Source organism: Erythrolamprus reginae, chromosome 12 (genome assembly GCF_031021105.1).
Source record: "Erythrolamprus reginae isolate rEryReg1 chromosome 12, rEryReg1.hap1, whole genome shotgun sequence".
NCBI lineage: Eukaryota > Metazoa > Chordata > Lepidosauria > Squamata > Dipsadidae > Erythrolamprus > Erythrolamprus reginae.
In genome coordinates, this window is record NC_091961.1 from 2,732,501 (window position 1) to 2,755,844 (window position 23,344).

At 44.5% G+C, this 23,344-nt stretch overlaps 1 protein-coding gene across 1 annotated transcript in view; it reads right to left on the reverse strand.

Annotated features, from left to right (window-relative positions):
• KAT6A (lysine acetyltransferase 6A) overlaps window positions 1-23,344 on the reverse strand; it is a 76,488-nt gene that overhangs the window by 19,950 nt on the left and 33,194 nt on the right. Inside the window, exons 5-11 of the mRNA XM_070765847.1 lie at window positions 21,825-21,906; window positions 20,839-20,974; window positions 18,221-18,537; window positions 17,055-17,173; window positions 9,239-9,354; window positions 7,557-7,698; window positions 6,272-6,433 (exon numbers count right to left, since the gene is read on the reverse strand). Of these exons, the coding sequence (XP_070621948.1) occupies window positions 6,272-6,433; window positions 7,557-7,698; window positions 9,239-9,354; window positions 17,055-17,173; window positions 18,221-18,537; window positions 20,839-20,974; window positions 21,825-21,906 (1,074 nt within the window). The remainder of the gene's footprint in view (window positions 1-6,271; window positions 6,434-7,556; window positions 7,699-9,238; window positions 9,355-17,054; window positions 17,174-18,220; window positions 18,538-20,838; window positions 20,975-21,824; window positions 21,907-23,344) is intronic.

The window sequence follows — 23,344 nt, forward strand, 5'->3', positions numbered from 1 at the left end:
ACAGAGGTTTTAGGTCAGTGATGGTGAACCTTTTTTTTCCTCTGGTGATGAAAGTATGTGTGCGTGTGCTATTGCGCATGCACGACGGCCCACACCCGTAATTCAATGTCTAGGGATGGCGAAAATGCCCCCCGCCCTTCCCCCAGAGGCCCTCTGGAGGCCTGATACAGCCCATTTCCCAAACTCTGGTGGGCCTGTTTTTCGCCCTCTCCGGGCTCCAGAGGCAAAAAATGCCCTCCCCCATCCCCCTGGAGGCTCTCCGGAAGCCAAAAATGCCCTCCAAGAGCCTCCAGGTGAGCCAAAATTCAGTTGACCGGCAACCACATGCACATTGGAGCTGAGCTAGGGTAACAGCTCGCGTGCCATAGGTACGCCATCACTGTTTTAGGTCCTTATGGCAGAACCACCATTCAAGATTACTTGCGGGACCCCTTTCTACCGCATGAATGCCAGTGTCCAGTTAGGTCCCACAGAATCGGCCTTCTCTAGGTCCCGTCAACTTGACAATGTCGCTTGGCAGGGCCTAAGGGAAGGGCCTTCTCTGTGGGGGGCCCCCTCTGGAATCAACTCCCCCCAGAGATTCGCACTGCCCCCACCCTCCTTGCCTTCCATATCTGAAAACTTATTTATGCCACCAGGCTTGGGGTCACTAGATCCCAGCCTCTGGTCGTTGAACGTGTGGTATGTTCATTATTATTATTATTATTATTATTATTGTTGTTGTTGTTGTTGTTGTTATTACTATTATTTATTAGATTTGTATGCCGCCCCTCTCCGTAGACTCGGGGTGGCTTACAGCAATGATAAAAACAATATATAACAACAAATCTAATAGTTAGAGTCTAAAATGACAATAATACATTTAAAAAAGGCTAAAAAGCAAGAAACCGCTATAACATACATATAGTCATATCAGACACAGAAAACTACATAGGCAGGGGGAGATGTTTCATGTTCATGGTATGCATTTGAATGAATGATTTTTAATGTTTAACCTTTTTTAGGATGTCTTAAATTAATTATCTATATTAATTGGATTTAGATGTATTATTGTATGTTTTTTTTAGTTATGTGTTGTGAGCTGCCCCGAGTCCATGGAAAGGGACGGCATACAAGTCCAATCAATCAATCAATCAATCAATTCAGCAGGCATACCCCATTCTGCAAGCAGGCTAGCTAAACAGGCTAGCCTGGTTATTTCCCCTCCTCTTCTCACCCACCCCACTGGAAAATCTCTGTTCTCCAAGCAAAAAACAGCTTCTGCAAAAGCCTGGACCCCCGTCTATGCAGGAGGAATACGAAGAAAGCCGTGTTCGGTCCCAATTGCGTTCCTCTCCCTCCCCCCCCCAAGAGCGCAAACAAAAGTTTTGCAATGAGATCAGCATCTGATTTGAGGAGCAGCGGGCTTGGTGGCGCGCTAACAATGAATGTTTACTTCACCAACGAGCTGTGCTCTTCGCTACCCAAGGGAGGAGGAAGTAATTTAAAACCTCCCAAGCTGGAATTCACGCTCCTCTGGAGGATACACTCTGTTCCAAGACAGGATGGAGAGAAAGCCAGCCAGCGTTGTTAACTGCTTCAGTTCCCTGGATTTGTCTAGACAAGAGTCTTAAAAAAAAGGGAGAGAGGGAAAAACTGCAGCCGGAGCTTCGGAAGTCCCTCATGTAGTTAAAAAATCCAGCAGACTTTGGGGAGCGTTGACTGCCGAACCCGCTTTGAATTCGCACACTGAAAGACACCGGCCCAATTATAGCCACCGGAATTAGTTGTAGACTAATTTCAAAGGTAATTTCCAGAGATGCAGAATTGGTACAGGAGGCTTAGCACCACGGCAAAAGGGGGAAAAAAAGGCAGAGATAGGGGGAAAGAAAAATTAATTATCTTCTTGCACAAATCGTATCTTGTGATGGCAGAGGTTCAGAAGGGGTGCTGGGGACGAGGGGAGTGAGAGGAAAGCATGGGAATTGATGCTGAAGGCAGCGCTTACTACCCCAAAATACAAAGCATGTGAAAACTGAAATAGGTGTCCCCACTCGACCACCTTCAATTTCAATGAAACTTTGCACATATATTCCTTAGGGTATAGAACCGAGGTGTTTTATACCATAATAGAAGAATAGAATTGAATTTTATTGGCCAAGTGTGATTGGACACACAAGGAATTTGTCTTGGTGCATATGCTCTCAGCGTACATAAAATAAAATATACATTTGTCAAGAATCATGTGGTACAACAATGATTGTCATAGGGGTCAAATAAGCAATGAAGAAGCAATATTAATAAAAATCTTAGGATATAAGCAACAAGTTACAGTCATACAGTCAACATGGGAGGAAATGGGTGAAAGGAATGATGAGAAAAACTAGTTGAATAGAAGTGCAGATTTAGTATAAGTAATATATGTGCAATTTTTCATTGATATTGAAGGTGGTCGAGTGGGGAAGATTCTGAAAATTGGTCCACTTGACAAAGAATGACCCAATATGCAGGGGAGGAAATGTGTACAGTGATCCCTCGATCATCGCGAGGGTTCCGTTCCAGGACCCCACGCGATGATCGATTTTTCGCGAAGTAGCGGTGCGGAAGTAAAAACACCATCTGCACATGCGCAGATGGTGTTTTTACTTCCACCGCCCTTCGCCCCCCTTTCCCCAGCGTGCGCGCGTGCTGCCCGCCCCCCGCGCTGTTGCTGGGGCCGCTTCTCAGCTGAGAAGCGGCCCCGGGGTTTCCCCAGCGTGCGCGCGTGCTGCCCGCCCCCCGCGCTGTTGCTGGGGCCGCTTCTCAGCTGAGAAGCGGCCCCGGGGTTTCCCCAGCGTGCGCGCGTGCTGCCCACCCCCCGCGCTGTTGCTGGGGCCGCTTCTCAGCTGAGAAGCGGCCCCGGGGTTTCCCCAGCGTGCGGGCGTGCTGCCCGCCCCCCGCGCTGTTGCTGGGGCCGCTTCTCAGCTGAGAAGCGGCCCCGGGGTTTCCCCAGCGTGCGCGCGTGCTGCCCACCCCCCGCGCTGTTGCTGGGGCCGCTTCTCAGCTGAGAAGCGGCCCCGGGGTTTCCCCAGCGTGCGCGCGTGCTGCCCACCCCCCGCGCTGTTGCTGGGGCCGCTTCTCAGCTGAGAAGCGGCCCCGGGGTTTCCCCAGCGTGCGCGCGTGCTGCCCACCCCCCGCGCTGTTGCTGGGGCCGCTTCTCAGCTGAGAAGCGGCCCCGGGGTTTCCCCAGCGTGCGCGCGTGCTGCCCACCCCCCGCGCTGTTGCTGGGGCCGCTTCTCAGCTGAGAAGCGGCCCCGGGGTTTCCCCAGCGTGCGCGCGTGCTGCCCACCCCCCGCGCTGTTGCTGGGGCCGCTTCTCAGCTGAGAAGCGGCCCCGGGGTTTCCCCAGCGTGCGCGCGTGCTGCCCACCCCCCGCGCTGTTGCTGGGGCCGCTTCTCAGCTGAGAAGCGGCCCCGGGGTTTCCCCAGCGTGCGCGCGTGCTGCCCGCCCCCCGCGCTGTTGCTGGGGCCGCTTCTCAGCTGAGAAGCGGCCCCGGGGTTTCCCCAGCGTGCGCGCGTGCTGCCCGCCCCCCGCGCTGTTGCTGGGGCCGCTTCTCAGCTGAGAAGCGGCCCCGGGGTTTCCCCAGCGTGCGCGCGTGCTGCCCGCCCCCCGCGCTGTTGCTGGGGCCGCTTCTCAGCTGAGAAGCGGCCCCGGGGTTTCCCCAGCGTGCGCGCGTGCCGCCCACCCCCCGCGCTGTTGCTGGGGCCGCTTCTCAGCTGAGAAGCGGCCCCGGGGTTTCCCGCGCGTGTGCCGCCCACCCGCCCACCCCGTTGCTCGCGCCCAGGCTCGCGCGCGCTGCCCGCCCGCCCACGCTGTTGCCGGCTCCGCTTCCCAGCTGGGAGGCGGAGGTGAGGTTTCTCGGCGCGCGGGCTTTCCCCAGCAACGCGCGCAGAGCTAGGGTGTCCCCAGGCTCGCGCGCGCCGCCCGCCCGCCCACGCTGTTGCCGGCTCCGCTTCCCAGCTGGGAGGCGGAGGTGAGGTTTCCCGCGCGCGCGGGCTTTCCCCAGCAACGCGCGCAGAGCTAGGGTGTCCCCAGGCTCGCGCGCGCCGCCCGCCCGCCCACGCTGTTGCCGGCTCCGCTTCCCAGCTGGGAGGCGGAGGTGAGGTGTCCCCAAGCGCGCGGGCTTTCCCCAGCAACGCGCGCAGAGCTAGGGTGTCCCTCCCAGCTGGGAGGCGGAGGTGGGGTTTCCCGCGCGCGCCGCTGTCTTACCGGGGCAAGAGGGGGAAGACCCAGGGAAGCCTCTGCCCGGTGGGGAAACTCCACCATCTACGCATGCGTGGAAGGGCACGCATGCGCAGATGGTGGAGTTTACTTCCGGGTTGAAAACTCGCGATATAGCGTTTAGCGAACATCGAGGTCGCGAAACTCGAGGGATCACTGTATTTGTATTTATTAGATTTGTATGCCGCCCCTCTCTGAAGACTCAGGGCGGCTAACAACAATATAAAAAGACAAGGTAAACAAATCTAATATTAAAAATAATCTAAAAAACCCCAATTTAAAGAACCACTCATACATACAAGCATACCATGTATAAATTCTATAAGCCTAGGGGGAGGGAAAGTGTCAATTCCCCCATGCCTGACGACAGAGGTGGGTTTTAAGGAGCTTACGAAAGGCAAGGAGAGTGGGGGCAACTCTGATATCTGGGGGGGAGCTGGTTCCAGAGGGTCGGGGCCGCCACAGAGAAGGCTCTTCTCCTGGGTCCCGCCAAACGACATTGTTTAGTCGACAGGACCCGGAGAAGATCAACTCTGTGGGACCTAACCGGTCGCTGGGATTCATGCGGCAGAAGACGGTCCCGTTAATATACATAGCTAAAGGTGAAGGTTTCTCCGCAGACAAGGCGTTCCCAACTCTAGGGGGCAGTACTCATCTCTGTTTCTAAGCCAAAGAGCCAGCGCTGTCCGAAGATTTCTCTGGGGTCATGTGGCCGGAAAGCCACAATGCCGAAGGCGCATGGAGCGCTGTGATCTTCTCCCCCAAAATGCTCCCTATTTTTCTACTGGCATTTTTAATGTGCATTCAAACTGCTAGGTTGGCAGAAGCTGGGACAAGTAACGGGGGCTCACCCCGTTATGCGGTGCTAGGGATTCAAACCACTGAACTGCCAACCTTCTGATCGACGAGCTTGGCCACTGAGCCATCGCGTCCCACAATATAGATAATTAGCATCATTTAAATGGATTTCCAAAGTCCACATCTCTTCCTGTAGATTTTATAGGAGGTTTGGGTTTTTTTTACAGTACAGATCTATTTTCAGGGTGTCCAAGGGGGAAGCATTTTGAAGTTCCCTGATATTTCCCTGGCATTTCCCTGTAACTTGCGATCTAGTTAAGGCACGGTTGTAGATGACGTCATACCAAACGGCTAAGCCATGGAGAAATATCGGTAGCTGAGAAGCAAGTTGTTTGTTTGTTTGTTTGTTTTATTGGATTTGTATGCCGCCCCTCTCCGTAGACTCGGCGCGGCTAACAACAGTGGTAAAAACAACATGCGACAATCCAATACTAAAGCAGCTAAAACCCCTTATTTTAAAACCAATCATACATACAAACATACCATACATAAATTGTAGAAGCCTAGGAGGAAAGAATATCTCAGTTCCCCCATGCCTGACGGCAGAGGTGGGTTTTAAGAAGCTTACGAAAGGCAAGAAGGGTGGGGGCAATTCTAATCTCTGGGGGGGAGTTGGTTCCAGAGGGCCGGGGCCGCCACAGAGAAGGCTCTTCCCCTGGGTCCCGCCAAACGACATTGTTTAGTTGACAGGACCCGGAGAAGGCCAACTCTGTGGGACCTAATTGGTCACCGGGATTCGTGTGGCAGAAGGCGGTCCCGAAGATAACCTGGCCAGGTTTCCACAATTATGTTCGTTTTTGCTTGACTCTGCCAGGCAGCACGATCCGTGTGTGTTTTTTTAAACATGATTTTCCCCTGACTTTTAAATATTTTAATACAGTTTGTTTTCCCCCCTGATTTATTCCATTTTTTTTCACGAATTCCCTGATAACTCCCTGATATTTCCCGAACCACCAATTTCCCTGATAATTCCCTGATTTCCCTGTTTTCTAGGTTTGCTGGACAGCCTGTATTTTCTTCTGTTTAAGGGTCAGGAAGGAACCAATGGCCACTGTTGAAAAATGAAACTAAAATGGCCTGCAAATTGAATTTGTTTCTTGGCGGCTGAGGAAGACCTACTACCCCTGCAGGGTCCCTGCACGTCAAAACCCAGGCTTCAACATCCGCCCCCTCACCTTGGAGAAGTAGCCGACAAGGTGACAGCCCTTCAGGTCATTTTGCGTCAGCACATAAAAAAGAAACGGCTCCACGTCGTAGTAGAGAGTCTTGTGGTCCAGGAAGAGTTTTGCCAGTAGACATAAGTTCTGGCAGTAAATAGTACTGACGTTGCCATCCACCTTAAAAAAAGAGAAGTAGATAAATTCATTGTATCCTCGTCGGAAAACCCCAATGTAACACCATACCCTGGGCAAATAATATCAGAGCAAACAAGGGATAACATCCACCTTTTGAAAGCATCAAGAGAGCAGTTGGAAAACATCGCTACTCTGACCTTTGCCCCCCGCGCAACCTGTATTCTTAAGCTTGGCAACCACTTAGATTTGTTTATATGGGCAAGAATTTATAACCTTATTTAAAGAGTCACTAAAACGGCTATGCGTTACTTTTAAATTGTGAAACAGAACTCTTTATTTAAAAACCCAATTTAAAAGGCAAACATTTACTGCAGAAACATGTGGGTAAAAACTAAGTTCTCACCCACTGTACCTTCATTAGAAATTGCTGCCTGCCAAGGATTCTGCAAACAACAAAGTACAGTGGTACCTCATGATACGAACCCCTCATGATACGAACCCCTCATGATACGAACCCGGGGTTCGGAAATTTTTTGCCTCTTCTTACGAACTTTTTTCGGCTTACGAATATACCGCAGATCGCAAAATGGTGCTCCGCTGGGCGGCGGCGCCCGGCTGTCACCTTTTAAAACAGCCGGGGGGCTTCTCGGTGTTCTCCCAAACCCGAACCCCTGGGTTCGGCGTTCAGGAAAACGCCGAGAAGCCCCCCCCCCCCATCTGTTACAGAAGGTGACAGCCAGGCGGCGGCGCTTCTTGGCGGCCTCCTGAACCTGAACCCGAAATGTTCGGGTTAGGGTGAACACCGAGAAGCCCCCCAGCTGTTTCAGAAGGTGACAGCCGGGCGGCGGCGCCCAGCAGAGCGCCATTTTGCAATTTTTTTTCTTTTTGCACGCATTAATCACTTTTACATTGTTTCCTATGGGAAACAATGTTTCGTCTTACGAACCTTTCGCCTTACGAACCTACTTCCGGAACCAATTAAGTTCGTAAGTCGAGGTATTACTGTATATTAAACTACATATTCAAACTACAGTATTCAAATTATATTTCTGTGTTCTAGAGCTAGTTTTTATTTCTTGGTTCAGAACCTGCTGTGAAAAATCCATTGTGAACTACATGGCTTGTTTTACTGGGGAAACAGCAGTTGAGAGCTGTTGAAATTTACCTCGAAAACCGAGACATTACTCTTTCTGTATATTTCATTGGCTGGGGGATGAAACCAACCACATTTCTTTGTGTGCTGCTGGAGAATGGTTCTGCTTTTCATGTATTTGAGACAGAATTCACAAATGTACAACTTGGGCAACCTGAAAAAAAATATATAAAACAGTTAAGACCCACTCAGAGCTAAAGAAAAAGGACAAAAAAAAAATACTGCACCAAAAATGATAAAACGACACATTGATTTTAAACCAGAAATATTTTTGCTGGGTATTTTACCAGAACAATATCCTAAACAGAATACATACTTAATTTTACCTGCTAACAGCAATAAGAATTGTCTTTGCACAACAATGGAAAAATGAAGAAATCCCAGTTTAGACAAAAGTGTTATAAGAAAAATATTACAATGCGCAGAGATGGACAGATTAACACTAAAAACAATGGAGAAGGAAGAAACTGAATACTTTTTAACATGGGACCTGTTTTACCAATAGCTAACTAACAGGAACAGAGGTTAGAAATTAAAGAAAGCACGAGAATGATTAATTATCTAAGGAAAGCTTCCTAGTTTGGATAAGCCATTGTTACTATTATTATGTGATTATTATCAGTGATATATATATACTATGATTAGCATTATGCTTAGCCTAAAACAAGAGGGACAGAGGAGGCAATGGTCTGTGGCAATCCCTGCAGCCTGGAACAGCTGATTGGGGATATTCTGGATACACCCGCCAATCAGCTGCTCGCGCTGAATCGTGCTGACGCTGACCTGGTTGTTTGCTATTTGCTGCAAGGACCTGTCAGAGTTTAAAGCAGCAATCACATCCAGTCAGCACACACAGGTAACTGATTCAGCAGGATTCAATGACTTATCTTTATATATAATATAACACATGAAGCAAATACACAATACCAAAAGCAGGCTTTCCAATGTGGTAATAAATACAAGCAAAACACAAGCAGAGGAGTTTCTGTTTCAGTTTTAGTTACAGAGATCAGCACAGCATGCAGCACAGTTGAGCTAATCCACGCCCAGGCTCCTTGCTGCCGCCTTCCTGTTGCTCACACAGCAAATGTGGTTTCAGTTTCCAAACAGCCCTCAAATCTGTCACATACTGACAGGACGCTAACCAGATGAATATCGATGAATACTGGTAGGCAGAGGCAGAATTTTTTTTTTCTTATTTTCCTTCCCAAAAACTAAGGTGCATCTTATACTCCAAAAAATACGATGTGTGTGTGTGTGTGTGCGCGCGCGCGTGTGTAACATATTTTTGCTGATAATGAAAAGGAAGGGAGGCTTGAATAGATCTATTTCAAACTTATTTTGCTCCCATCAGCTAGCCATACCCTTACCAGAAGTTGAACCTAGGGAGTTTATATATATACATACACTGCTCAAAAAAATAAAGGGAAGACTTAAACAACACAATATAACTCCAGATAAATCAAACTTCTGTGAAATCAAACTGTGTACTTAGGCAGCAACATTGATTGACAATCAATTTCACATGCTGTGTTTATCTGTATCTTTCTTATGCTTATTATATTGCTGGCTACTATTTCCTTTCTCCACCTGACATGCCACCCTGTTTTAAGTAAATCTGCAATAAAAGGCGTTTCATTTCCAGCAAAGTTCCAGCAGGCAACACAGTGCACATCATAAAAGGTGCTTCGTACCTGGAATATTCTTGTGGATATGGAGAAGAATACCAGGTGTGGATTTCATATTTTCCAAACTCGATGACTGATGGGCAGCGAACCTGGGGGTCATGTGCCCCTGTCACTCCTACTTTCTGTTGAAAGAAATAAACAAATTTAACCCACTCAATTTTACTCCATGGCTCTGGGAATCAAGTTTTAAAAAGCAACGTATTTATGTGAACATTAATTTCTACTGATGCCAACAAAAAATGGAGAAAATAAAAAATCACATAGGAAAACAGTTATCCCAGTCACACTTCATAATTCTAGAAATGTCTGTTATTGTAATGACCCAGGACAATGATCATAAGGAAATTAAATTCCCCTTGTCATTGGAAGGAAGTAAATGCTCTGGAATTGTACTTATTTATTTATACTTATTTTACTTGTTTTTTGAATTTGTATGCCACCCATCTTGCAGTTCGGGAAAAAGAAACTGAAGAAGGAAAACTATATATCAACATCTATAATTATAATAAGTAAACCTCAGAGGGAATTGCCATAGGATACCAAGTTCAATTAAAGAGCTATCGGCTGAGTTCAGGCCTGTAAGGGAAATGTTATATGTTCTTTATTCTCAAATATGAAAAAAAAAATCAGCACTATCAACTTATATACCCTGTTTCCCCGAAAATAAGACATCCCCTGATAATAAGTCCAATCGGACTTTTGGGTGCACAGCAATAAGGCCAAACTCTTATTTCAGGGTTAAAAAAAACACAAGTCAGGGTCTTATTTTCGTAGATACAATTTTTAAATTGTAAATTTTAAATTGAGGACAAAAGAAACCTGACAGTAAAAACATTAGGAACTCAAAGAACCTTAGAGGGAACTTGCAAAGGAAATAACTTCGTTGGAGGGAGGGGGAGAAAAGGGGGATTTTCTGCAGGAAGACTGGAGGTCATAAAAGTTTAAGTGCTCTGGGCTAGGAGGGGGGAGTCATGTCTCTGCCTTTCAAGCCATGGACATAATTTTGGCCTTAATTGTTACTTATAGTTTTACTTCTCTGTAAAACAGAGGACTCCTTTCTTTCCCCACTCTACCTACTAGCCCTCAAGGAGAGATGGTAATACCTTGCAAATTGCCCTAAACATGCAGAGGCAGAAAGGTGAAGAGAAAAATGCCAATTTGGCTCTTTTAATCCTTTCCTGTTTAGTTTCTCCCGTGCGCTAAGAACTTTAAACAATAAAGACTATAAATGGTTTACAGCTTTTCCTAGTGACAGGCCTCTCTCTCTCTTTCTCTCTCTCTCTCCCTCCTTCCCTCTCTGTCTCTCTGTGTGTCTCTCCCACCTTCCCACCCTCTCTCTCTCTTTCTCTCTCTTTCTCTTCCTCTCTCCCTCCCTTCTTTCTTATCTCTCTCCCTCCCTGCCTTCTTTCCCTCCCTGCCTTCTTCCCTCTCTGTATCTCTCTGTATCTCTCTCTCTCTCCCCCTCCCTCCCTTCTTCCCTCTCTCTGTTTCTCTGTCTCTGTCTCTCTCCTCTTATTACTCCAGCTGCTTCTTCCTGGACACTAAGGTGTCTTGCTATCAGCACTGTGTATCCGCATCTGAGCTTTGAGTGCAGCACATCCTCCTGAAATATATTCTTGGCCTACAGATGGTTTCAGATGTCCAGTTCTTGCACCCGAAAAACATCACAGCCAGAAAGTCCAGCTCCTGCCTTCTTTCCTTCTGCACCCGCTCGATTTTTATCCCCCCCCCCCTCAGTTGAGGAAGGCCATGCAGATGGTTCCTCATCCTTATGAGCATGAATTAGTTCAGCTTAGACAGAACAGAAAGCCACCATCGTCAAACATTGCTTGTTTTTCCTTTATGTTCCCTTTTCTAGGGAATAATAATAATAATAATTATTATTATTATTATTATTATTATTATTTACTAGATTTGTATGCCGCCCCTCTCCGGAGTTTCAGGAACATGTTGAAATGTTTGGATAAAAGAACAAGGCTTGGGCCTACACGATTTCCCCCGTCCTCACGCACTGAACCGAACCACGGTGACGTGCCAAACCATTGCTTAGCATTTTCATCAGGCAAGCAAACCTCCTGGGTTTGTGTACTCCCTTCTACTTCTCTTACTTCAGTCCCATGAATTATTTTCTCGTTAGCTTAAGCCACAATTACTACGTCCCCAAAGATTTAGGACCAAAGATTTTATCATCTTTTTAGCTAGAGTTTGGAAGGATTCATTTAGAAGTATTTTCAGGTTTGGATTAATAATAGTGTAATTTTACTGCACTGGGGCTGATCTCCTTCCAAATGATAATTTGATGGTGTAAAAAAATAGTTCTATAATGTTTAAAAATACCTATAATACCCGGCTCTATTTTTCTTTTCTTTTTTAAGTAAATCAACAGAGAACAATGAGTTAGTTTGTTTCCTCTTCTCTTGTTCCCTAGTCTCCAATCCAAATTTGTAGTCCAGCTAAATTTCCAGATTTGGATGTAACATGATGTCGGTTAATGTCCTACATTACATAAAAACTACATTAAATCCTCCATTATAAAGCAGGAAGGAGAGACTACAACGTTCAGTTGAAGTTTAGGAAACACTGGTTTATTACCGTAAACTGAGATTTCTTCAGAACCCAGCACATGAAACTTTGGAACTTAATTAAGATTATGTAAAATAGGTGTGGATGACATTTTAGGCAAGATAAGGATGGGTTTTAAGAGCTAAACATAATTTCTGTGTTTAGGACCAGGAGATCTGTTCACCAGACACTGAGGATAAGAACAAGAAAGGGCTAGCTAGTGCCATAGAAACATAGAAACATAGAAGACTGACGGCAGAAAAAGACCTCATGGTCCATCTCGTCTGCCCTTATACTATTTTCTGTATTTTATCTTACAATGGATATATGTTTATCCCAGGCATATTTAAATTCAGTTACTGTGGATTTACCAACCATGTCTGCTGGAAGTTTGTTCCAAGCATCTACTACTCTTTCAGTAAAATAATATTTTCTCACGTTGCTTTTGATCATTCCCCCAACTAACTTCAGATTGTGTCCCCTTGTTCTTGTGTTCACTTTCCTATTAAAAACACTTCCCTCCTGAACCTTATTTAAGCCTATAACATATTTAAATGTTTCGATCATGTCCCCCCTTTCCCTTCTGTCCTCCAGACTATACAGATTGAGTTCATGAAGTCTTTCCTGATACGTTTTATGCTTAAGACCTTCCACCATTCTTGTAGCCCCTCTTTGGACCCGTTCAATTTTGTCAATATCTTTTTGTAGGTGAGGTCTACAGAACTGAACACAGTGTTATTCCAAATGTGGTCTCACCAGCGCTCTATATAAGGGGATCACAATCTCCCTCTTCCTGCTTGTTATACCTCTAGCTATGCAGCCAAGCATCCTACTTGCTTTTCCTACCGCCCGACCACACTGCTCACCCATTTTGAGACTGTCAGAAATCACGACCCCATCATGCCACCCTCACAAACCTGCCAGAGACGTCCGGCTGACAAGCGTTATAAGAAGGATGCTACCAGCAGGGGAACCTTTGATCTTAACCAAGAAAGCGATCTGTATATTCCTACACCAACCTCAGGGCAAAAGAAATCTGTGAGAATTTATAGGTGTGCCTTGTTTACCGTCTCTTTTATTTCACCGTTTCACGGTAGCAATGAGCCTTTAACATTGGCCTCTGCAAAACCTTGCCTTCACACTTACCCGACATACTAGGACACAACATGTTAGACCTATTCACAACACTGCACAACAAAAGCTTTCTGTCGCTGTATCACATTGCACACCAGAGGGAAATCCAATTCCTGCAAATGTCGTCCTCTCTGCCAGAGTTCACAAACTGATTCCCAGGGCTCTCTTACGAAAAGAATGGTCTCAGTCCTGAGGAACTGACTGCTTTATCTAAGGAGCTAGAGCAAATCCAACTAGACAATGTGCTTTCATCGCAATTTAAGAAAGCCTGTTTATTGTGCTGGGGAGGGAATATAACAGGTAAATTGAAAAAAAAAAAGCTTAATTCTACAATCTGCCTTCAATTCATTGCTCAGGTGCAAGTGTTCTAGCGAAAACACTAGTAGGTGGAATAACATCCTGTATGAATCCGCCCTTACTGACTGCCAGGAATATAACGGTAAGTCCTTCCACTCCCCACCATCCTGTCAGAGCTGAAGAAGCTTGCTGGACGAAAAGGGAAATGTCTTCAAAAAGAGAAAGAAAGAAAGACCAGATTCCGCCTGAAAAAGCACCTTTGGGCCCCACTGAATCAATCGCCACTTCATTCTGGAAAATACGTAACTGTTTTTAGAAACATAGAAGTCTGACGGCAGAAGAAGACCTCAGGGTCCATCTAGTCTGCCCTTATACTATTTTCTGTATTTTATCTTAGGATGGATATATGTTTATCCCAGGCATGTTTAAATTCAGTTACTGTGGATTTATCTACATCTGCTGGAAGTTTGTTCCAAGGATCTACTACTCTTTCAGTAAAATAATATTTTCTCACGTTGCTTTTGATCTTTCCCCCAACTAACTTCAGATTGTGTCCCCTTGTTCTTGTGTTCACTTTCCTATTAAAAACACTTCCCTCCTGGACCTTATTTAACCCTTTAACATATTTAAATGTTTCGATCATGTCCCCCCTTTTCCTTCTGTCCTATACAGATTTTAATCACGAGAATGAATATAAATCTATAATCTCGCTAAGGAAGCTGCAAATGTTCGTATTTTGAGGGCCGCCAAAATTTTCTTTAATCATACGCAGAGATGCTTCAAGCAGGAACGCCACTCGCTATACCTGTGATGAGAACGCCTTCCCGACAGCTGCAAAGCTCTCCTCCAACGGAACATTTGGCATAAAGGTGAAATCCCAGTTCCAATACAACTGTTTGCACATCACAACAGCCCAAATCCCCTTCAGGTGGCCCACGTCCCATCAAAAGCTGCCGATACCCGGCTACACGCACTGTTTTGAGATTCTTCTTGTCCAACAGATTCTCCAGTACTTCAGCCAGCCATCCTTACATTTTTACCGAGTGAATTCCCTTTTGCTCAGGTGCGGCCCTTTGGTCTACCTAGAGACGGACTGCGTCAGCTTCTCAGCTGCGTTTAACCCGGTCCTTGCCAAAACAAACCAATTAGCACAAGTTGTAGCGTGAAGTCATAGCTCTAATGTTTGCTAGAGGCTGTAAAACACATTTGCTTTCTTATTATTTTATTTATTTATTAGATTTGTATGCCGCCCCTCTCCGCAGACTCGGGGCGGCTAACAACAGTAAAAAGACAACGTAAACAAATCTAATGTTAAAAAATCTTAAAAAAACCAATTTAAGAAATCAGTCATACTTACAGTCACACCATACATAAATTTTATATGCCATGGGGAAGGGAATATTTCAATTCCCCCATGCCTGACGACAGAGGTGGGTTTTTAAGAGCTTACGAAAGGCAAGGAGGGTGGGGGCAACTCTGATATCTGGGGGGAGTTGTTTCCAGAGGGTCGGGGACGCCACAGAGAAGGCTCTTCCCCTGGGTCCCGCCAAACAACATTGTTTAGTCGACGGGACCTGGAGAAGGCCCACTGTGGGACCTAACTGGTCGCTGGGATTCGTGCGGCAGAAGGCGGTCCTGGAGATATTCTGGTTCGATGCCATGAAGGGCTTTATAGGTCATAACCAACACTTATTAACCCCGCAACAAATGCTTCACACATGTCTCTCTTGGTATACATGCTAAAACCATTGGTTTCAAAGGCTTAAAAACATCATACATTAACAGGGAGCGGTATTTCATCTTGTGGCAGCTCTTTGGCTAGTAAAGTTGAGAGAAGTGTAAATTTAACCCGTTCGTTTAACTCTGCTGACTTTTGCATGCTTTTTCACCTTTGTGTTAGTTCCAAGTAAGCCATAGTAACAGCAATAGCATTTAGAGCAATAGCACTTAGACTTATATACCGTTTCATAGTGCCTTTACAGCCTTCTCTAAGCGGTTTGCAGAATCAGCGTATTGCCTCCAACAATCTAGGTCCTCATTTTACCCACCTCGGAAGGATGGAAGGCTGAGTCAACCTTGAGCCGGTGGTGAGATTTGAACTGCTGAATTGCAGCTAACAATCAGTTTGCTACACTCTAATTACTGTGCCACCCTGGCTTCTTTATACTTATACAGTATACTGCTTCACAATGCTTTATTGGCCTCTCTAAGTGGTTTACGGAGTCGCCATCTTGCCCCCAATAATCTGGCTCCCCATTTTACTCACCTCTGAAGGATGGAGGGCTCAATCAACCTTAAACTGGTCAGGATCGCACTGCCGGCAGCTGGAATGCAGAGTAAGCCTGCAATACTGCATTCTAACCACTAGGCCACTACAGCTTTTAGGTCCCTTCCCCAACTTCCCTTCTATATGCAGCTCAGATTTCACCCTCTCTCCTAGTTTTCCAATGTGATGAATCCATTAAAAGAAGATAGTGTTCTAAAAACATGAAACATTTTTTAGAGACTGCCCAAAATTTTACTGAATTATTATCCCTCCTAGTCAGAAGTAACAAGGCAAGTAAATTGTAGGAGGACCTCAAGGGACCTCCCACACACAACCAAGTGTGCGTGACAAAAAGAGGAGCCACAAGGAAGTGCCCCGTTAAAATGTACTCAACCCTACAGTAGTAATTCCATATTAATTCTGCAACAATGAAAACTATTATTTTGCATTTGCACGGAAGGTGCACAAGCCAGGTCTTCCTAAACCAGCAGGTGGGTGCACCCTCAGGCCCATGCTCCTGAGCCATGCCGTAGTGTCTTCTACATTCTCCCTGGAACTCTGTCTGACATCTTGCGTCAAAGTCACAACTACTAAATTGTGCACCAGTAGTCTGATACCCCAGAAAATCTTGTGTAAATGATCTCCTTGTTTCCTGGACAGCTGTAAAGCTTTCTTTCTGTTGAGCTGCTTTGACTGTGAACACAATGGATGGAAGCTCCGGATGATCCCACAAACGTGACCTTCTCCAGGCCCCATCAGCCAAGCAATGTCGCTTGGCGGGGCCTAGGGGAAGGGCCTTCTTTGTGACATCTCCAGTCCTTTGGAATCAACTCCCCCCCCTCCAGAGATCCGCACTGCCCCCACCCTCCTGGCCTTTAGAAAGGTTTTAAAAACACACCTTTGCCGATAGGCCTGGGGCTGTTGAGCGTTGACATTCTGCTGTAGCCGATAGTATGACTGTGATGTGAGGAAGTCGGTTGAATGGTTTTAAATGTTTCGGGGTTTTAAGATTAGGTTTTATTTATTTATTTATTTATTTATTTATTTATTTATTTATTTACTTACTTACTTACTTACTTACTTACTTACTTACTTACTTATTTTTATTTTATTTATTCATTTTTTATGCCGCCCTTCTCCTTAGACTCAGAGCAGCTTACAACATGTTAGCAATAGCCCTTTTTAAAAACAGAGCCAGCCTCTTGCCCCTACAATCCAGGTCCTCATTTGACACACCTCGGAAGGATGGAAGGCTGAGTCAACCTTGAGCCGGTGATGAGATTTGAACCGCTGACCTACAGATCTACAGTCAGCTTCAGTGGCCTGCAGTACAGCACTCTACCTGCTGCGCCACCCCGGCTCCGTATATGTTTGCATTTTCATGATTAGCTTTTGCGGTTGGATTTTATAATTTTCTATTTTGTATTGTTTTTTTATTTGTTTATTATTTATTTATTGGATTTGCATGCCGCCCCTTTCCGTGGACTCGGGGCGGTTTTTCTTCTGTGAGCTGCCCTGAGTCTGCTGGACAAGGGCGGCCGGAAAAAGTGAACTTGACTTTACCTGCAGCGCTTGCTCCTGGATGTCTCTGAACAGCTCCATGTCTTTCTCCGCCATGACATCCAGGCCTCCTAGAAGCCACTCTTCATTTTCTTGTTTTCCATCCCAGCCATCCTGATTGTCTGGAAACAGAACGTTTCAAATTCCGTGATGGGTTACCGACAATTGAAAACAGCAAGCGAGGTCATTTCTCATTAAGAAATGGCATCTGTGTCTTTCATGGAAACGTAGAAGACTGAAGGCAGAAGAAGACCTCCTGGTCCATCTAGTCTGCCCTTCTACTACTTCCTGTATTTTATCTTAGGATGGATCTATGTTTATCCCAGGCAGGTTTGAATTCAGTGACTGCGGATTTACCAACCACATCTGCTGGAAGTTTATTCCAAGCATCCACTACTCTTTCAGTCAAATAATATTTTCTCACGTTGCTTCTAAACTAACCTCAGATTGTGCCCCCTTGTTCTTGGGGTCACTTTCCTATTAAAAACACTTCCCTCCTGAACCTTATTTAACCCTTGAACATATTTAAATATTTCAATCATGTCCCCCCTTTCCCTTCTGTCCTCCAGACTCTACGGATTGAGTTCATGAAGTCTTTCCTGATTAGTTTGATGCTTAAGACCTCCCACCGTTTTTATAGCCCATCTTTGGACCCGTTCAATTGGATCCATCTCTTTTTGTAGGTGAGGTCTCCAGAACTGAACACAGTATTATTCCAAATGGGGTCTCGCCAGCGCTCTGTACAGCAGGATCACAATCTCCCTCTTCCTGCTTTCTTTGCCTTCTAACAAGACAATCATATCCTCCTTAAGTTTGGCAAGAGAAGAAAGTCTTCTCCGTTACCTAGAATGCTTGTCTTTCTTCTACATCCACCCAAAACCAGTCCTCAACACAGCTCTGTGCCCTCTCTTGATTGATGGCAAAAGCCTCGAGTTAATAGACAAAGTAATTCCAACTAGTTTCCAATGCTCCTTAGAGTATTATTGACTAAAACAATAAACTGCAGCAATAAACCAAGATAATGATTTGCTCTGATCTCCCTATGATAATACACCAGATTATTCCTCATGGACAGCTTTCAAACATGTGGTTATGGCGGTTTCTTTACAGCCGTTCATTCTGATAACCTCCGTGCTCCATAAAACCCAGAGCCAATCTCTCTTTGCTACCTGTGGGCCAATCCGAAGTGCTCGATTTCCTATTCTCCTTTCTCCTGATCCTATATTGCTGAGAGTAGTCCACGACTTCTCCTCGGGCTTTACGCCCATCGGGCGACGGGGTGAAGAATTTGGTAAGGCCGTCGATAAGCCCTTTGGTTTTCTTGTTGAATTTCAAGGTGATGCTGGCGTCTCCGCAGAATTCCAGGCCGTCGACTTGCTCCAAGTAACCCCCGTCCGACGAGCAAGTGGACTGGCTGGATAAGGGGGTCTTGCGCTTGCGACCCCGACCGGGTCCCGTCTGAACTTTGCTGAAGGGGGCTTTCGATCTGAACAAACAATTGGAAAAGGAAAAAGGATTAGCAGTCAGATAGAAGAGAGAGAAGCATCAACAACCCTGTGAACAGTAGTTGATTCACAGTACACTCATGTGTGTGTGCGTGTGTATAAGAACTGATAAAGTGAAAGAAAATATGAATTGATGATAAGCAAATAACTATATAGAACACCACTGAAACTGAATACATTTTATATGTTGTTTATGTTTATGTTCATTTGTCTGTCCATTTATAAATAGAGGTACCACTGTATTTCGAGTTATTTGGCTCTCATCAGCTAGCCATACCCTTCTAGGATTCGAACCTGGGCTACTTTTGCCTTGCTAGGCAGTATGCTAACTTCCATATTTTGGTATACCAGGTGATTCGACAGAAAAAGAAAACCACACACACACATACAGCTGGATATCTGTGCTTCGGGCTTGATAAATTGACAGTTAAAGCTTGAAAATTAATGAGTAGTTATGCGCTGGCCACGCCCATACTTATTTATTATTATTATTATCATCATCATCATCATCATCATCATCATCATCATCATCATCATCATTTAGATTTGTATGCTGCCCCTCTCTGCAGACTCGGGGCGGCTGTTTAGCAAAGGGGTAGCATCAGAACTTTGCAGATGGGGAGGGGGGGTAGAATGCCTTAACTCCTTAGCATGGAGTAGAATTTCTAAAGTCCCATCCCACAGGCTGGATGAGTCACGCACTGGTCACACCCACTGGCAGTTGGAACAGAGTTCTTTTCAGATGGGGAGAAGAACATCTAAATTCTTAGCATTGGATCGTGTTAACATTAATATAAGAAATAACTAATGTTCTGATGGTTATTTTGAAAAATCCTTTCTTAGCAAGCACCTAGAAGCCGAGAGGAACGTACATGCCGAGTTTCACGTTTCTCGGTTTTACAGTTCTGGAGATTTTGTGATGATGCGTGAGGGCTATTTCACACAAACACACACACACACACACACACACACTGTTTAGACTGAGAGTTGTACTTTATAATCCATGTGAATTTACTGGAATCAAATTCAACTACGTTCAATAATTCAACAGAGAAATTACTTCCGAGTTACTGTGTAAAATGGCACCTGGTGCTAATGTCTCGTGATAAATGTTGCACGCTTCCATTTTTGATAAAATATTTAAAATGTGTGTTTATGAGCAAGAAATGGAGATCAGCCCCACTCCCTATAGATAGCAATAACTAGCAGAGCAAAATGTGTGGCGTCTCCTTTACCTTTTTATGAGCCAGAATCTTGGCTTCTGAAACAATGGTTTTAAGTTGTAGGCATTTTGGGAAAACAACATTCAAGGATAGAATATCTGAGGGCTTCCCAAAATGTCCCAATCCAGATGTTCTGCTTTCCAGAAGTAAATCTTCCAGAATAAGAATACGTATGCAATAGTCTGTGTATATTTTTGGAATAGCGACATGTCCCTGCTTTGCACAGCCCTGAATAAATGTTTATCTTTTCCATCGCTTCCCAGTCTTTTTGCATCGGATTAACTGACAAGCATCTTAAATCATTCAAATGAAATAATTTACAATAATCTTCTGCAAACTCCATCTTTTGCAGTGATGTTCTTTTAGAAGACAGAATTAAGAAATATCAATATTGCATGGGGTCATCCTATAAAAGTGTTTCCCCTCTAACTCTCCTCAACTCTTCATCCATTTATTTATTCATTCATTCATTCATCCATCCATCTATTTATCTGTCTGTCTATCTGTCTGTCTGTCTGTTTATTTATTTATTAGATTTGTACGCCACCCCTTTCCGTAGACTTGGGGCGGCTCACAACACAATAAAACAATTCATGACAAATCTAATAATTTACTATTTAAAATTTAAATAGTTAAGAAAACCCCATTTTTAAACAGACATGCCTACAAGCATACCATACATAAATTATATAGGCCCGGGGGAGACATTTCAATTCCCCCATGCCTGACGACAAAGGTGGGTTTTGAGGAGTTTACGAAAGGCGAGGAGGGTGGGGGCAGTTCTAATCTCTGGGGGGAGCTGGTTCCAGAGGGTCGGGAAAACTATCCAAAAAATCCAAAGCTAGAAATGGAAATAAATGTTGAAAGCAAAGCAATGTTAACTTTGAATATTAAAGAATTAAATGAATCAAAAAACAAACGTTTTAAGGCAACACTAGCCTCTTCCAAAGTAGTTACACGACTAAGTCACTTGGTGTTTAAAATTGCAAAAAGGACAGACAATCTCCAACAACACAATTGCTTCACTCTCTATCACACTTCACGTCTCAGAGTACTTACGTTGCATTTTGGTTCTTTAATCTGTTTTTGGGACGTCCTATTGGGTTGGCATAACGCCGCTTAATCTGTGCTGCCTTCTTTTGGAGTAGTTTTCTTCCTTTTTTACGTGGTCGACATATCTGACATATCCACATGCCTGTAAGAGACAAACTGCATCGTCATACAAGGGCGCCACAGTCCTGCTTGTTTCACTTCTATTTTCTATCTGGAGATTCTCACACAGAATACAAAAAGTGAGTAAAACTGGAAAGGACAGCAATTCTAAAAACTGTAAAAACATCACGGCCGAAACAGATAATTATGGTACCAAAAAAAAATATAGAAAATGAAGATGGCACACTAAAATCAGTAAGAGAATTTTATTATCACTCTGCTAAACAAATAATTCCCTCAACACTTTCAAACTATTCACTAAATTTACACTATTATTAATCTTCTCATTGTTCCCATCACCCGCTTGTATCCTTACAATTTATATTGACTGTTTCCTAATGTGATTTGATTGCTTATTTATAACCTATTACTATCTTTAAGTGCTGTACCTTATGATTCCTGATGAATGTATCTTTTCTTTTATATACAGAGAGCATATGAACCAAAGACAATTGGCCAATGAAGAATTAGAAATATAGAAACATAGAAGATTGACAGCAGAAAAAGATCTCCTGGTCCATCTAGTCTGCCCTTATACTATTTCCTGTATTTTATCCTAGGATGGATCTATGTTTATCCCAGGCATGTTTACATTCAGTGACTATGGATTTACCAACCGTGTCTGCTGGAAGTTTGTTCCAAGCATCTACTATTCCATCTCCCAGCAGCTTCACATATATGTTAAAAGGTAGGGAGGAAAATCTAGTCTTGCCATTCATTTAATTGTAAAGCAGTTTCTTTTCTTGCATTGGAATTGCAAATGTGTAAACTGTTCTGCCTATGAATTCTCTCCTGTGTGCTCAAGATTTTCCACGTAATTTGAAAACCTTTACCTTTTGGCATCCTGGTCAAAGGAGGATCACAACACTCCATATGAAAGCCCCGATCACACGAGTCACAAAAGAGCATATTATCCTGGAAAGGCACAGATGTTTCTGGTTAATGCCTTGCATGTGCAAACACGGAACATTACAACATGGAGGGAGGCACTGCGATATAGCAGTTATAGCAACTTGGGAGGGCATTCCCCAGCCACAAGAGTTCACCCAATAACTCTGGATCCATTACCTTCTCTCAGTCTAACCCAATTGTTCTCAACCTGTGGTCTGCGGACCCCTGGGGAGAGGCCGAAAAAGTTTGAAGAAATGTTGTGAAAGGTCCGTGACCACAAAAGGTATTTAAGGGGGTGTGTGTGAAGAAAAGGTTGGGAACCACTGGTCTAACCTATACCCAGGGCTGTTTTGGGGATACAGTTAGGGGTGGTGGAACATACTACTTGGCACTCTTAAAGGAAGGGCAGAATAAAAATCTACTGTCTGTAACCTATCTATCTATCTATCTATCTATCTATCTATCTATCTATCTATCTATCTATCTATCTATCTAATTGGACTTGTATGCCGCCCCTCTCTGTGAACTTGAGGCGGCTCACAACATATCAATGAAAAAACACAATATATAAAATATAATTAAATCTAATTAACATAAATAGTTAGTTTAAACTATTCTAAATAAACCATTTAAAAACCATTCGTTCAAATACACAAGACCCCAAGCCTGGCAGCATAAGTAGGTTTTCAGATTTTTACGAAAGCCGAGGAGGGTGGGGGCAGTGCGAATCTCTGGGGGGAGCTGATTCCAGAGGGCAGGGGCCCCCACAGAGAAGGCTCTTCCCGTAGGAAGTGACATTGTCTAGTTCAGTGTTTCCCAACCTTGGCAATTTGAAGATATCTGGACTTCAACTCCCAGAATTGACATTGTCTAGTTCAGTGTTTCCCAACCTTGGCAATTTGAAGATATCTGGACTTCAACTCCCAGAATTCCCCAGCCAGCATTTGCTGGCTGGGGAATTCTGGGAGTTGAAGTCCAAATATCTTCAAGTTGCCAAGGTTGGGAAGCATTGGTCTGGTTGACGGGACCTGGAGAAAGCCGATTCTGTGGGACCTAACTGGACACTACATTTTATTTGTAGCCCAAATAAATTTATTATTTTTATAAACAACTCAAGGTGGCAAACATACTCAATGCGCTTTCCTCCTCCTATTTTCCCACAACAACAATTCTGGGAGGTGGGCTGAGAGAGAGAGAGAGAGAGAGAGTGACTGGCCAGGCTGGTGCCTTAACCACCAGACCAAATTGGCTTAATTACTGAATTAATAAAATGTCTTCTTCATAATTATGCAGGCCTCTCCCCGGTCTGACAAATAACTTATTTCATATGCCTTGCTCGTATTCTAAAGTTAGAAGAACCACAAAGGCTACCTTCTGTACAAAACCTTATGAAAAACCACACTCAATAAGACAGCCACATGTAAAACTGGTTTTGCAATTTTTGTTTCATTCGAAGCTGACT